The 17,207-nt window shown below is 41.8% G+C and overlaps 1 protein-coding gene across 1 annotated transcript; it reads right to left on the reverse strand.

Annotated features, from left to right (window-relative positions):
* Positions 1 to 1,503: 1,503 nt before the first annotated feature.
* On the reverse strand, positions 1,504 to 16,854 carry CTH (cystathionine gamma-lyase; the record flags this gene model as incomplete). The annotated part of the gene is made up of 11 exons (XM_009707563.1): positions 1,504 to 1,524; positions 3,963 to 4,101; positions 5,319 to 5,371; positions 7,700 to 7,821; positions 8,031 to 8,183; positions 9,379 to 9,456; positions 10,234 to 10,291; positions 12,283 to 12,414; positions 13,074 to 13,183; positions 16,136 to 16,231; positions 16,773 to 16,854. Coding segments are annotated over 11 exons (1,044 nt in total), but the record flags the coding sequence as incomplete, so codon positions are not given.
* Between the last annotated feature and the right edge of the window lie 353 nt (positions 16,855 to 17,207).

A 17,207-nucleotide genomic window follows, 5' to 3' on the forward strand; every position in this document is an offset into this window, starting at 1 on the left:
ACAGACAGGCAAACTGAGAATGACTCAGAATAACTACTCTGAGGGCCAGATGAAACACATTCATTTCCATCACCTCCTCCGCCTCTGCCCTGGCCATGCAGAAGCCTGAGGGCTCGATTCTCCGACAGCAACAGGAGACGACAGCTAACCCTGCTCGGGGTACCGCCGGGGCTCACGGCAACCGGCTACAGCCCTCTCATCTCAGCTACAGCCCCCTTGCCTCACGTGCACATGTCTTGGGGTGTTCCATACCACAACCTAAGGCAGCTTTTAATCCCCTGGCGAGTAAGAGCATTTCATGTCAGCTCTCAATCTGAGCAAGAAACAAAAATGAAAAGACACCCCCAGAAAGTCTAATTTTCATTCAGTTTGGGAAAGCTGAATGTTGTAACCAAGGCAGATCTGTGCAGTCAGTCCCGTAACCAGCCCTGCAGCACCTGGGCCTCTCCTGTGGTTCTGCGGCAGAGATATTCGGAGAAGCGGCGAGGAAGCGGGCAGGAGGGCTGCCCTCGGCTCACAGGCGGCACCGTGCAGGGCACTTCAGGCAGCCGCCCACCACCTACCCCAAGCGAGCAGCACCCTGGGGTGCCTGCATGTTCCTTGCCTCAATATTGCAATTTATAGGATAAGTTGTTATACATCAGAATTTATATCTTTTTTTCTTGACAGAAGTAAAGACAACAATGACGTCATTTTCCCCACAGAAAAATTTAAACAAATCCCGGATCATTTCATCATCTGATTTTGAATGCAAGTAGTATATGCAAGTGTCATAAAAAGTAATACACCAGGGAAATTCAAAGCATATTTTAATTAAAATTATTCCAATTTAAAATATAAATCAGATCATTACCACAATTAACATCACATGATTTTTTTTTTTTAAAGGTGAAAGGATCCTCTTTAGAAAGTTATCATTGTTTACCAGGTGCTAGATTTCGCTTCACTTTCTATTATCCATAAAATATCAACAGGAGAAAAAGCACTTAACCACATTTCCAACCTAACTAAAAAAAAAAAAAAAATCTAAGGTAAATCCCCAGTTTTTAAGTCGAACTGTTGGATAAGAAGGGATGAGAAAAACTAATTGTGCATGCTGAGGAGCAGTGACAGAAACCAACCCTTTCGACCTAACACCCTTGCAGCTTCAGACTGACAAATGAGGAACACTCATCTCCACTGAGAGAGCCGGGGTAATATTCCTGAGTGTGCATCATGGCTGCTCTCAAACACAACTCCAGAAATTCCAAAGCCAAAGGATTACAACAGAAACGGACCCACCGGAGAGCACAGGCTGTGTGCCACAGTGCATGGTCTGTGTACAGCCAGACATCAGCAGAATAAACTAACAGCATGAAGAGAGAACACCTCGGGAATCCAGCATTTGACTGAGCAGATTCAAATTCTCAAAGGCAAATCAAAGAAAAATCATTAGCAATTTGGCTTTCCATGTCATCTTCCTTAGCCATTTCAATGTTCAATTCCAAGTTCAGGTTTTAAAAGTCAATCCTTGTGGTCTGCAAACTGCAACGAGAAGGAAAAATGAGAGATAATTATGCTCTGCACCTATATCAACCATGCACTTTTTTTTTTTCTTTTCATAAATATGTTTTACCACTAGATTATCTTCATGCTCTCTGCTGACACATAGAAATAATGTAGCTACTATTGCAAATTTTCCCTATCACCAAACAAAAACAAACAAAAAAAAAAAAGAGAGAAATAGAGGGACAAAAATGTTCCTGTCTGAACAGGACATCACACTACTATACATCTGCTACAATTGCTGCAGGACTCAAATTTATACTTTACCCACCAATACCACCATGTTCTCTCACACACAGAAAACTGTATTTCAAAACACCTTTCTTTTTTTAAATTCTTTTTTGCAATGCAGGTGCCTGCAGGGATGCAAAGCTGGCAGAAGAGAACAAGGTAGTGCTGAACCTCATTCTGCTGTGGCCATTGACTCGGAACTGACTCAAAGTCCAAAGACTGTGAACTCTGTCCTTGGCATTGCAAGGACTCCTGAGGAGTCACCACATCTGCAGAATTCCCACTCAAAGAAAACAAACAGACAAACCAACAAGAGTTATGGCGCTCCTACAGTATGAAAGTACAAGTTGGGAGAAGGGAATAAGAAACTCATGCTTTTTTAGCGTGGTTATTTATTAAACTTATTCCAATGCTTGCTGAAGCCCCCGTTAAGTGTGACCCTTCCTGCAGTCCTCGGTTCGTCTCCTTCTCTTTGATCCCCTTGCCTACGCCACGGTGTGGCAGAGAGCAGGCTGCCCTGATGAAACGTTTTCACTGCCTGGTACCAAAATGCCTAATACCTACATTTGCCTCTGTGGGAGCAACGTGCGATCAAGTGGATACAACAGACTAGGAGCACATTTAGATTTTGTAAATCAAAGTGTTTGACCCTCGAGGAGTGAAGTTCTATATCGGGCAAACGGGACACTTGGGAACAGAACCTGAAGCTGTAAAGATAGAGTAACAAATTTTATAGATGACAGTAGTTGGCAGCTCCCGAGAACAAAAACTAAGCTTGCAACAAGAACCAAAGATCTAGTAGGCATCCTCGAGCAATGGATATCCCAAGATCTCCAACAGCGTTTGTAAGGACTGGCTGGCCCTCTGCTCTGGCAACAATACCTCTGTCTGGGCTTTGTCTGTTGCCCACCAGGATCAGGAGGAAATTTTCCTTCCTCTCTCCAGCACATAATTACGATTATGAAGGTTGGAAGTATTTTAGTCTTCCATTGAAGCTTTGGAGAACAGACGAAATTAGACGTTGAGGGAGAGTGCCTGGGTAGGCTTAAGGCATCCGGTTCGCATGCTTTGCTCACACATTCAGATCTAAAGCTGTCGTGAGATTTCACACCAAGAGGAATTCTCCTGCATACCTGAAGGTCAGGGACCTCCTTCTGGGAAAAAGGAATGATCTTTCACACGATGTGACCTGCTTCCTAGGATCATCTGGGAAACTCACCTAACAAGTTATCTGCAATTGCAGAAACCAAAAAGACACTGGCAGTGCCCTTGATAAGTCACAGCATGATAAATACAGAGTACAGTATGACACGGCATGTTCTGCAATGAAATACTGGTACATCAAACTGCAAGTCTGCAGCTGCCAAAGGGGATCAATCAGACTGATGTACCGGTTCAAAGTCAAGTACCCATACTTTGTATTTTTCAGCTATGACTAATCCTTTCCAGCACAAAAAAAAAAGTGATTAAAAAAAGAAGTTTGCAAAAAAACCCGATTATTCCTTCAGTCACAGCATTAGCCGATCCAAAAGCACAGCACCAATCTGTGTAGGACCAAAAGACAATACACATTTAACCAGCCTCTCCCCTGCACATATGCATGTGTATATACTGGTACACACAAACACATCTACACCTCATGTATTTTAGGTGACCTGCCTTGAGAAGAAAAGTCAGTATGTGGCATCTCATTAATTACCACATGTAAAGAACAATTTTAATCTATTGTCTGAAATAGAGAACTTTGGGTAGAGGAGTAGAAGTAGCGCTTATGAACAAAATAGCATCACTCAAATATTGGACTTACTGTCTGGCAGAAGCTCTTTTCTTGAAGCTCCTTAATATATCTCAACCCTCTCTAAAACTATGACATGAAAAACCTGAAGCACACACTAAGCACTCCTATGCCTACAGGAGAGCCTCCCCTGAGCCTGACCTTAGCGGCTATCAGACTTGAATCTATGTCAATTCAAATCCTGCCTGACAAGGACTGTAAACCTTGCTGCACAGAGAAACCTAACAATGAAAGCTTTAAAACTGTACACCCACTCTGCAAGGTGTGCTTACGAGTAGTTTAAAAATCAAGTGAGGTAAGAATTACCAGGAGATAGTTTAGTGAGAGAGGCAGAGGACTAGAGGGGACATTATTTTTTAGAGTGATGGCACCGAGGTAACAACCCACTTACGGCAGCTTTCAGAGCTTGATCTAGGTCTTCCAGTAAATCTTCTTCATCTTCCAAACCAACTGACAGGCGAATTAATGTGTCACTGATTCCAAGGACTTCTCTATCTTCTTTAGGCACTGAAGAGTGAGTCATGATGGCCCTGGAGAAAAAAATAGCCTTTTTTCTAGGAAGTTTTTACTTTTATCAGTAAAGGCCAAACAAATTGGTTTCCTGCCAGCATCTCCTGAAACTCCATGAAGATTTTGCATCTTTTGTGTACCGCCTGCTGGTTAACCCACAGACGGAAAGAGATCATATCATCAGTTACTGTAAATTATGTGCACCGCAGACAAGTCACTGACTTGTATCTTCCAGCATTTCAGTACAGTATTTCCAAGCTACAAAAGATGAATGAGAACTGGATACTTGACAACGTGGAACCAAAAAAAAGGAGAAAATTCTATTCCTCTTCCTTCCAGATATTTTTAAACTTTTTTCTAAGAAAGAGTATCTAAAAGCTCTGCTTTAAGCATGTGGAGAAACAGCTACAGTATACAATCTCCAGTATAAAATCTCCTTTTTTTTTTTTTTGGTTTGGTTTGGTTTGCTTTTTTAAACTTCTGGTTTCTCAGATCACTTGTCAAACTGTACCCACTTACACTGAAGAGTTTATTCTCTCCTGCTATGGAGGATATAGGTACGAAGTTATTTCCCCCATATGCTCAGTCAGTGACAATTCGCAATTACCTCTCAACCTGCTTAAGTGTTTTACCATTTGCTGTTATTCTAAAACGAGTGAGTGAAATGATTTAACATGCAAGTTTAGTCATAACTTTCCACTTATCTTTTTGAAAAGCAAACTGGATTTAAGTAAAATAATCTAATTCCATAGAAGTCCTATTTTTAGCCTTTTAACCTAGACAGGGGCAACCACGTATTACTAAAATCTCCACAAAGCTTACCTGCCACGGAGACGGAGGCAGTTCGGTGTGGCATACTGAAGATGCCCTCTTGTGTAAGCAGGCAGAACGGTAGACCTCTTTCCTCAACACTGAGACCAGATCTGCTCAATACTACTTACTTGAAAACACGCCGATTTCTTGGATTTCTTATCATAGCAACAAATTGCATCTCAGTCTCCCAGTTAAAACAAGGAAGAGTGGAAATTCTTTCATTGTTGCATTCTGATATTCACAAAAGTCATACTCATTTCTGGAGTAGCTGCTGATTTTTGTGCTATACAACATACTATCCTTTAATCTCAATTATATGCGAAATATCTTGGCTTTGTGTACCAGAAAATTTTAGAACTTCCATACAAGTTTTTTGTTACTCTGCAGCTTGTTTAGAAGACTCTTAAGATGAAGAATGACTTACGGATGCTCTGCTAGGCTTTCATATCCACCCAGACTCTCAGCCAGTGTAAAAACCTAAGGGAAAAATTAAACAGAAATTAACCTAAGAAGTGTAAGGTTATGAACACTTAGAAAGAGACATTCTTAAGGAAAAAGAAATGTTTAGGGTTTTTTTCCTAAGTTTTTCTATAATAACTTTTGTATTATAAACGGTATTAGCTCTAGGGAATAAAGTGTACATTTAGCAGGTAAGAGCTATTAAGGTTTAAAACAGACTTGTCCTAAAAAGGATCTGAAGAGACACTGATGCAAAACTGAAATTAAAGTATGCCCATGTTGAGCAAATATAACTCAGGAGTAGTTCCTACAATGCAACGCATGGGCAGCAGTGGAGGAAGAGCAGAATGGAAAATGCCCAACGTGAGGGAGCAGGTTCTGCCTGGGCACCACCAGCGTTTTCATTCTGTTCAGAGGAAGGATAGAACAGGCTGCCTGAACAAAGTAAGACTCAGATCTCAAAAATTTCAGTTAAGGTGTAAGTGATTATAACCTAACCTTACATACTCTCCTTTCAGCATCACCATCACTGTTCACATTTAACACCTATGCTTTCCGGGCTGGCAAATGGCAGACTTGATGGGGGAAAAAACCAAACATTTCAGATTCTTCCCATAGGCGGAACAGATTTCTTCACTCCTTGGATCCGATGGTCAGTTTAGTACTTTGAAAACCAGCCTAAATTTCTCAGTGCCTAACAGGACTAGTGTTTGTGAAATGCTTACTGTTGGGTAAGGGGGTTTTTAGCACTGATCTTTGAATTACGGACATGTATTCCTGGATGACAAAAAGGCGCTCTAGGGACCCAGCTGCACTCAAACATGGATTCACAATTTGTCTGCTGTGAATGCATTTACTGTCCTCAACGTTTCTCTGCAGCCTCAATTGCTCATATTCACTCTTTTTTTGTCCTTTAAAACAAAACAAAACAAAACAAAACAACTACTGGTATCAACCAAATAATCCTCTTCTCAGTCTGGTTTCAGGAAATGGCTTTACTTTTGTACCAACCTAGTGACAAGCCAATGGCTATCCAAGTCAAAGGGCTGAAGTGAACATACTCGTAAGGGACTACTGTAGGATCATTTTACGTTAGCAATGAGCTGGAGGACATTTTGAGAATGTAATAAGATGTGGGAAAAATGCAGAGAGTTATACAAAGAAGCAAGCTTGTGGGACAAGAGATGGATACTTGTGGAACCGGAGATGGACAAAATTAAGAAACAAAGTCATAGTAACAAGGTGAGACAAAGAGCTTGTGTGTTAGACAAAGAACTTGTGTTTAATTTACGTAGAAGCTATGCATAGCATAAGCACCTATCCGAATCCTTTCTAAGAAGTATGATTGTCGCGTGGACAGTACGCATAAGCAATCAGAGCTTGAGCACGAGCGTGTACGAAAGTAGAAAGCATAATATAAGATGCAGCTTCGAACATAATAAAGGACTTCTCTGATCATCATATTGGTGTGCTGAGTTGTCCGTGCCTCGCATGAAGGGAGAACCCCACAGACTACTTCTGGAACGTATTCCCTGACACTTTTTGTCAAAGCTGGCAGATCTCCTGTGCCAGGATTAAACGCTTTCTCTCTCATGTAAAAGGATATTTTGTGGGAAAATTATATTTTTAGTAAATTCATTTTCAGTTGATAACATCAGCTGGCAAGTAAGTAAGATAGGGAGGAGAAGGAAGTTCTAATTTACCTTTGTCAATTACTACCAATTTGTTTTTCCAAGAACAAAACAGCAAAAACACAATAGTAGGATGCAAATTGACCCAAGATCAAGACTAGCAAACACATTAAAGAGTACAGGCAGAATTAATACATTGCAAAGACAAAAGCAAAAGCCTATAGTTTAGGTAAAATAAACAAACAACGATTCTCCAAACTGAGGGACTCCCTCTTTGCTTCACAATTCACGTCATTTCTCAATGGGTTTTTCTCCTGATGAGTACAACATTACAATATTGTAACATGAGTACAATATTACAACAGTATTACACCAGCCACAGCTTCTCTGCTTTCAAATTCTACAGGTATTTTTGCAAAAGGCTGGTATGCAGGCCCTTTATTAGAAGCAAAGCCTGAGCTAACCTGGACGTACTACACCCTATGTGTAAACAAATACTTTAAATGAGCTGAGGCATCCTTTTCTTCCCTCTCATTAGCCTCCCATTTACAAATAATCTATTATTTAGAGATGGTTACACCCAAAAGACTTTAGGAGCTTTGCAAGTATAGAAAAAGACTCTCCCCACCCCAAGAAAAAACACTTCCTTCCATTACCACCCTCAGAAGGGCAGTCTCAAGTCCCTCTAAGGTAGTGTGTATTTACCCTCATTTACCTTTAAATTCTTGAGAAAGGTAGCAGCATGTTCGAGACGTCCTTTAACGTAAAAGGTTACCATCCCAGGACAGCCAGTACACTGCCGCTTGACCAACTCATGCTGAGGGTGTGAAGGCAAGCCTGAAATTTGTGGAAGTTGCTTTAAGTTAATTACCATCACTTCAAAGGGTAAAGCGGCTCACCCTCAGCTATACAGAAACAGCCCACTGCCAAGGCGGACACCCAACCCAGAGTCACCAAATGTGAAGGGTGCCAAACGACACGTAGTATTACAGTACTCAAATCCATCACTCTAGAACGTCACCTGCTCTGAAGTCTTGCCAGCCTACCTGGGAAAATGACTTTCTCCACCCGGGAATCTGACTCAAGAAATCGAGCAACAGCTAATGCATTGTGGAAATGTTGCTTCATCCGGATTTGTAATGTCTTCAAACCACGACTGCACAGGTAACAGTCAAAGGGAGATGGAACAGCTCCAAGAGCTACAGAAATCAAAACAAAATTCCACATAAAATGAAAGGGTCATGTTTTTTTAGTAAAACTAAATACAGTCCTAATTTCCAAAATTTCTAAAGCTAGAACAAGACAAGTGGAAAGACGTCTGATGCAATCTGTCTTCCTCACCTCACACACATGGGAAGCCAATTAATGAGCTGAATTAACAAGCTGAAGATTCAAGGATTAAATTTATTAGATACAATATACCTTTACGCTTTCTGTAAGACAGAGGGCAGACTGAACGGTATACAGAAATTTATTGATTATAATCAAGAGGCAGCAAACTTGTTATAATCAACCTCTATAAGAAACTTCTGCATGAGGCATATCCTCTGATGTATGAATGAGGTTAAAAAAACCCAGATGCACTTGACACGAGTTAGATGAAATTAAATTAAAGTGTAATTTAAATGTTTGTATGCCTCTTCATACACAATGTGAAGTGAATATAGGAAACAATGGTGTTCCTTCTGCCATGGTCTTAACTATAACTTAAAGAGAGGCTTTGTAAGCTGTCATGCCCCATGTAACAGACATGCGGAGCAGCTGCAGTCTGTCCACATCTGATGCTTTCAGGCCGTGCTACATCTCCTGCCTCTGCGCGTGATGCAGAGAGCACAGGCAGAGCTCCCCGTGCCACATCAGCACGGGGCTCAGGGAAGCGCAACAGGGAGAGGGTCCTCAGCTCAGCCCTCCCTCGGGAGCAGCGGGGCACACACTTCTCAGGGGAAAGCAGGGACAGAGGGGAATCACAGTCCTGCAGGGAAGAGTGCTGCCTGCATTCAAGCACCTGCCACTGGACAATTCACCCCACTCGCCAGCCCCTGGTGAACAAATGGTGAATAACCCACACTGCTCCCAGCATCTTTCTAGCAGCAGCTAGGAAGTGGAGACCGGTGTCACTGACTTTATTTGAGAGAAAAGCCAGAAGCATACCAAAAGCTATCATGTTTGCGTAAGGCCACCCTATGTACCGGTGAAAGGCAGGGAAGAGAATTCAGGTTTCTTACACCTGTGTTCCCGCTTTCTCTCCAGTCATTTAGACTTCTGCACATTCCAAGGCCTGAGCTATACCCCTAGATAGATTTCACACCTGTGTGCATGCAACATGCTTCCCATTAACAGCTGGTATATTTGAATACGATTGATTCCAAGGTATTTCCTATATTGACTACTTACAGTTTTGTAGGAATTTGAGCCTTTCGTAGAGATCATCACAGTTTACTGAAACAAGTCCCATTACAACATCACTATGCCCTAAAAATGCAAGAAGACAAGACCAGAATCAGCCACTCCATCCGCTCCAGGGTTCTGCCACAAACCCCCATTTTCTCAGTGCTGGTGCTAATACAGTCCTATTTGTGCGAGACACCGGGTTCCTTCTCATTGCTACAGCTGTCCTTCCTGTGCAGCCCATGAATCATAAGGCAGATTTCAGCTTCTTCTAAAGCTCTGGCCAGCAGTGTGCTCTACCGTGTGGGGCAGGCATGCATGCTCCCAGACGCTTCCCAAGCCCACCGCTGCTAACTGCCAGAAAGCAGGACATCGAACAGGAATCAGGTGTGCCCTGTGGAGCAGCACCAGCCCAGAAGACTTCCCCTTCTACCCGCACCAGCAGGGATGTGTGGCTACAGCACAGCTACGGCCGCGTCAGCTCCAAGTCTGGGCTGGTTGGGAAACAACACAGCCAACGTGCTTTTGGATGTTGTCTCCAACACAGCCGTATGAAACCTCCTTCAAACCTTAATATAATTTCTGGCACCTACCTTCTACTGAAGCCACTTGCTTTGTTGTAGTCAAATTAAAGCCAACATGGCTATAAACACCTCTAGGTCTACTGCCTGAAGTCAGGTCAATATTCCTTCTCCCAGGGATAGTTTAGGAGCTATGAAGACTAATGGTCTATTCAATGGTCCCTCTCCTCTAACGGGCTGTCTAAGAATTACTGGCACACACACTGGCTTTTGTGAACTGTCAGCAGCCAGAATGGCTTTTAAATAGCCAGCCTGACTTGTGCTGAGCTCACATACTTACCATTCATGTATTTGGTTGCAGAATACATACAAATATCAGCCCCCAGAGATAAAGGACGCTGAAATGAAATTAAAATAATAGGTCCCATTAAAACTTGTGTGCACTCAGGTTCATTTCAAGCTATCCAGAAAGGCTGTGATTCAACACAGAAATTAATAATAGGTAGAAAAACTAAAAAAAGACACAAAAACTTAACATCTTAAACACAAGAACCTGAGAACGAAGATAGATAGAATATGTGTCAAAAACAATAGTACGGGAAAGCACTCTGAATTCAAGATAAGCACAATAAAAAGAACCACAATAAAATGTGGTTTAAAAGCACTGTTCTAATTCCAACCAGCTTCAGGGAGAGGAGTGATTGAATACATCTAACATACAGCCCATTCATATTTGTGAAAAAAATAGTCATATTGCTTAGCTGAGGCAGCGATAAGTAATGGCATTTACTCTAAAGTATATTCCCTTAGAAAATTAAGACCTCGACATAGTCTGAAAAGCAGAACAATTGCATCGTTTTGTAGATATTAGTATTGGTGATACTGCTCCAAAAGAACAACTGAAAACCTGAAGAAAGTGCAAAGGGTTTTGTTGGCCAGGTCTCTCCCCCCTAACCTCCCAGCTTTCTTCCCAGAAGCCCTTTGAAGGTGAGCCAAACTGAGATGGTGATAGGCAAGAAGTACAACATATTGTTTTTTAATCAGTCACTAAGTAAAGGACTTTGGACATAATACAAACATATAAAAACTGAAGAGTATCAATATGCTAAAAAGTAACAAAGCAAGCAGATTTAGAATAAAAGACTGCTGCTGTCAGATTGAACACAATGTCCATTCAAGGAACACGGACAATGTGCATTCCCAACGCACAGCCAGGAGAACGGTAGCACAAACACCAGTACCTTTTACATTCAATACTGCTATCTAAATCACTCTAAAATTATGATCTTCTTAGTACAGCGTATCAGCAGCAGTCTGCAGGGGTTTACAGACATCACCTGTTACGCTTACTAGAATTAATCATTACAACTGGATTTCTCTTAGCACCAGGCCAATAAAAGACACATTAACTAGCTCACCTTAAGATGCTCATCTTTCTTCTTTCACACACGTCAAGTAACATACATTGCGGGGTCGAAATCACCAAGCCTTTGGTATGTACAAGGCATACTCAAGTGCTGCTTTAGCTAAGCATTAACATTTTCTGTGAAGCTCTCTTAATTTATAAAGATCTCAGTACCCTTAACAAAAACAAAGACACCTTGCCTTTTGCACTCTTTATAAAAAAGTTCTGCTTTAGACCCAAAATACAATGGATTAGCTCAGTCTCCTGGGAAACATACATGAATATTGCTAGCCCATGTTAAGGTCAACTAGACTTTGAAGTTCATTATTCCAAAGTATTTTTAGAACTTAAGAAATTGTATTCACTTCATGTATTATAGTTATAAAAGCAGAAAAGTTATGCCAGTTGTTCAAGATCAAAATTACAAACTTCTAAGCCACACATTCACCAAAATATTGAAGAAAAAGGTAACCTGACTGTCTCAAAGAAAGATTTAACAGTTTGCTTGTTTTAAATTTTTCTTCCGCTACCTTTTTTAGAATATCAAGTGGTTCAGAACAGATCATAAACAGCATATACAAAAGAATTAGTATAAAAAGGCCAAAGTTAGAAGACAGGACACTTTTTAACAGCCCTGTTATGATTTCCATCAGTGAGAACTAAAAACCACGATTTCTGAACGACAGAGAAGCCATTCTCCCAATGGCTTACCTGCCTGTGTTGATCCAGTGTCTTTACTTGACTGCTGAGCTATATTGGGTTTCCTGGTATCATACAGGTATACGGCTAGCTACAAAATACTTTGCATACCACCTTTACTAACGTAAACAGCAACAGTACATGGATCGTATTTAGAAACAGAACAGGTAATTTTACAATGCATAGATTAAAACTACAGTTCCTTGGTGGTGCTTCCGTTCTAAAAAAATGTATCTTTGAATACCCTGAAATAATGGGGTAATTGTAAACAAACGAAGCGTTTACCTGGAAATATGCAGACATAAAAGTGTTGTCTACCACCAGAAGAACATCTTTATGCTTATGTACTGCATCTGCACAGGCCTGAATATCAATGACCTTCAGCATGGGGTTTGTGGGCGTTTCAATCCAAACAAGCTGCAGTAATTCAACAACAAAAAACATCAGTTTAGAGATTTTACAATGCTGGTGATGATACACGTGTAAGTCATAAGTGCTTTTAAACATTAACTTGTTGAGTGTCAGATTCCCATGCAAGTTTGCAGAGTGGAAATAAGAAAGTGTCCCTACTGAAGGAAGGCAAGGCTTCAGGGAAGAGGTAATATTCTCCACAAAAACAACTGACACATGGGAAGAACATCAAAGCTTTTGAAAACCTAAGTGCATCACATCTGAAGAAGGCCTGATATAGCCAGAAGTCTTTACGCCCAGAAGTTTGTAAGCCTTTTCCAGCTGAATGATCTTCCACTAGAGCAGGGGATTATCTGCTCCAGTGCCATGGAGCACCTCATCCTCCTCTGACCTTGGTGTTCCCTCTGCTCTTTCTTAGCTTTTCCCTCCTCCTCTCTCTCTCTACAGTGTTTTTTGCCCTTAAAATATTTTCAATGAGCACCACAAGCATCACCAAGTGGCCTGCACTGGCGACATGCTGGAGGCAGCTGTGCCCCAGCCTGTCCCTGCAGAGGCCACCCCTGCAGCCCCCTCTGCTTGTCACATACACTCAACATAACAACAGCAAGAATAAAATTATTTAACGACATTAAGGAAGTAAGCTCAGCAATTTCCCTCTCCCCTACCTTGGTCTCTGGTGTAATTGCAGCTTCCAGGCATTCCACTTTTGTGCAGTCAACAAAAAGTATATTCAAACCCATTTTCATGGCTACGTTCCTGAAGTATCTGTTTGTGCCTAAAAAACCCAAACAAAATCAAACCAAAAACAAAAAATCAGAGACACAAAATGAAACAACTTCCTTAACTTTTCTTCACTGATCTCCAGTCTTTTGTCTGCATCCACAGAAAGTCAGGAGGGTACAGTTTTATGCTGTACGCCATAAATGGTACATTAAACTTTTTAGAAATAAAAAAATGCCGTTTTAAACATCATGGAAAAGTAATAATGAGTATATGTAATCAGAGTGATTTACGAAGTACTTTCAATTAATAGCTGTTCAGGTTTTTGGTTTTGTTTTGTTTTTTAAATCAGAAAATTAAATAGACCTCTTTTAGTTTGCCTGCTTCTAACTTTTCCTCCAGCCCTCTGCCATGCACAAGCTAGCAGTTCCAGTTTTTAGGTCCTCCTTACCCCACCTTACTTTTAACAACTTTTTCCACCACACGTTTTCAACTCTTTTTTCTATTTGATAAGCTTAATTGAGAATCTGGGAGAATTTAATTCTTCCAAACGGAAGACTCCAGCTACTGTCTTTCTTATTATTCCATGAAATAAACATGTAGCAAGGAACATAAAAAAAATTAATATTTCCTTCTTTTCTGTCTTTGAAGCCTTTCACTGGAAAGATTAAAAGAAGAAACTAGAAGCAACCAGTTGATCAGTAGATGTGCAACAGACCAACTATCTGGCAACACTGCCTGGATTAAAAATTAATTCATTAGGTCTTTCTGCCAAGGTTATTCAACATTTACTCACTTATGCAGAACAGCAGTTTGTCACCTAGCCATAAAGTCATAGTACATGCAGGGTATGATTCTGTGTGCTGAACGCTACATCTGGATCTTTTTTTTTTTTTAAGGAAACACTCCTATTTCTACAATAAGTGATATATTATATTCTCTCATGTGCTGTAGGAATTTTATTCAAGCATGGGAAATTTTCACATAGTCTGTCAACTCTACGAATAAAAACATCAGAAAAGTTGCTTTATGCTAGTCTTCATACTTTCAATAATAGCGCACTACAAAAAACCTTAGATGGAAATGTGAGGTTACACTGATAGCAGTGCTTTTAAGAAGTTAGAACAATGGCGCAGAATTCAGAGGTGTCAACTACCTACAGCTCCTCCTCATGCCTCCCAAAACTCAGCATTTCTTAAACACAACCCAGGCAATATGCTTTTCAGCACTGCCCGAGAGCTTTTTGGGTTTTCTTACCGTTTTACTGACAACCTTGAATACTGCTGACTCATTTGAGTTAGCAAGCGCAGTTCTGCTTTCCTATCCAACCAGGCCTTTTACAAAAAACGCACTAAAAGCTGACCAAAGCCAGCGTACCCTTGAGGGAGCAGGGACATGTGCCAGCACTCAGTACCCAGTGACTCAAAGGTTGCTATTACAGGGCTGAAGTATGAAAGGCTGCACAGGGCAAGCGTGGTGGAGGAGCAAACCCTGCACGGCAAAAAGGAATCGGCACAGGTAACAGCGAGGAAGTGGCTGACAAAGGACCAGGCTGCAGCGTGCAAGAACACAAGCAGGAAAAACGACTAGGAACAGCCAGAAAAGCACAGCCGAGGAGAAAAGCACACAGGGTCTCAGGGGACAAGGAGCCTCTAATATCCAAGGGAAGAATGAAGGGGCTGAACGCATACTGGCCACAGTGGCCAGTGGCTGATCTGCAGATGTACCATGTCACGGGGTGTGAATTCTACTGAATAAGGCTGTCTGTGGGGAAGCTGGTCTCTTTACAACAAGAGTATGAAAAAAATTCAGGGAAGAAACAATGAAATTCATTTCTGCAGAAATCACCACAGGCTGAGGCTTTAATGAGCAGGTGAACTGGTTTTGCTTGAAAAATACATCTATGGGCCTTTCTGAAGTGAGGAACTGGTAATATGTTTTGGCCAAGTGACTTTGATTTACCGAGTTCTGTGGTGGGAGGGCCATGAATTAAAGGAGCAGACTGTCAGCAGGGATTCCTGCTGTCTTCACTCAACTTGCCTCCAGATGTACTTTGGAGAAGAAAAGCTATCTGGCATGACAGAACTAAAACATTAAAAGCAAATGTGTGTATTTATATTTGATGTGCATAAGCATAGAGAACTGACTGGTCACTCTTAGCGATGGGAAATGTGATTACTCTTACTAAAAGGTTTTCCAGCTATTGCTTGGGAAAACGCTACCTGTTGCTGGCCTCTCTAACCTTCCTTTGAGAACAAAGCAGATTTGATCTCTTTATGCCAAGGCCTTGAAGCAGACAGAGGTAGATAAGCTTTGCTGATCAGTGAAACATGGGAGTCGGGCACTGAGGACAGCAACTGTCCCAGGGCACCCTGGCAGATTTTCCCACTAGGGACTTTTGGGCAGCACCAACCTTTTGAAGGACTTTGGCAGAGGTGGATGTACTCTGTTTGTTACTAGGGAGTGTCTTGGAAGAATGGATCAAAAAAACCTACCCAAGATCAAAACCTAATAGTGGGCTGCAGCATCACTGAAGCATTCAGAAGACATGGGCATAACAGATGCAAGTTGTGTTTTCAAGGAAGATGACGGAATAGTTGTCTGAAACAGTCCAGACAAAATGCTGGTTGGTAAAGGGTCAAACCTAGGAAAGGAATAGTAGAACAACCAGAAGCTGGAAAGCTCTGCTACGCTGGACTGCAGAGGATCCTGCTCTGCAAACAGATCTGTGCAATGCTAGGATGTTGCTATTTTCACCGCATTCAAGCATATATTACTGGTTAGCTACATTTTTTTAAACCTCCATGTTGTGCCCTGGAACCTTTCAGTGTTCGAATTTCTAACACCAGAATCAGACAGAAGCGTTCTGTGTTCTCATCAAGTGAAAAGGGTTTAAAGAAAAGTAAGGTCCTATGTGGGAAATTCAGAAAGTTCATGAGAATCACAAATAGTTACATTTAATCATTTTGCACAATGAAAATCAGAAGCACACTTGTGCTTTACATACCTCCGTAGACATCATCATTGCAGATAATCGTATCCCCTGACTTTAACAGGTGAGTAATATTCAAAGTAGCAGCTAAGCCAGAAGCATAAGCTAAACCTAAAACAGAAAAGAGTAAGTGGCAGACAGACTGCATTTTAATGTGATACAACCTTGTCAAACTTGCCTTTGCTTTCCACACTTTGCTTTCAAAAGGAACCTGTTCTGTCACTCTCACCTATGCTATCTCACTCATTAAGTGGATTCCATAAAAGCAGCAGCCTGATTTTACACAGAGTGGAACCCAGGATGAACACTGGTAAGGAAGGCTGGTAACAGCTGCTGCCTGGCTCCCGCTCCCCACTGCATTCAGTGCGGCTGCACAAGGACGGATTCAGTTTAGCTCAGGCACCAAACGCAGTGAGAGGAAGCCCTACAGAAAGCCCCGTGACTGAGCTGGACTTTCCTGGACAGTACGTGTTGGGCTCTCGTACCATGAAGCAGCTCTTGCCCATAACCAGTGGTCAGAGGCTGTGAAAGCCTGGCTGTGATACAACCGCTGCTGACAGCTCAGCGTCCTTGCTCCCCAAGTTATGCCTACTGTAGACAGTCAGGAGACACGCATGCTGACATCTTGCTCGAGGAACCTGTAATTGCTTACAGTATTTAGCTCCATCTAGCACTGCCACAGCCTTCTCCAGGCAATTCCGGGTAGGGTTTCCACTCCGGCTGTATTCATAACCCTATTGTGAAAGCAAGAAACAAACATAACTTAAGAGAGAGCACTGAGAAAATTTTGTTAAATTTCCTTAAAAGCCCTTGCTCTCAACACTGAGGTTACGCATCCACCTCCTCCAAGAACAGCAGGCTGGTTTTCTGGCTACGTCAAGCTGCTGTACACAACATCCGACTGGGCATCCCCAACCTGAAAACGGCTTCTAGGGGCACACTGGGGGAAGTGTCACACTGCTAGCCATGTTCTCCTACTTTTTCCTAGATAACCATCTCTGGGCACTGCTGGGAAAAAGGCCTTGGGCTGACACAGTCCACTCATTCTTACGTTATCAGGAAGAACATGTCCCATCTCCACGACGCT

Source organism: Cariama cristata, unplaced genomic scaffold, assembly GCF_000690535.1.
Source record: "Cariama cristata isolate BGI_N322 unplaced genomic scaffold, ASM69053v1 scaffold18469, whole genome shotgun sequence".
Lineage (NCBI taxonomy): Eukaryota > Metazoa > Chordata > Aves > Cariamiformes > Cariamidae > Cariama > Cariama cristata.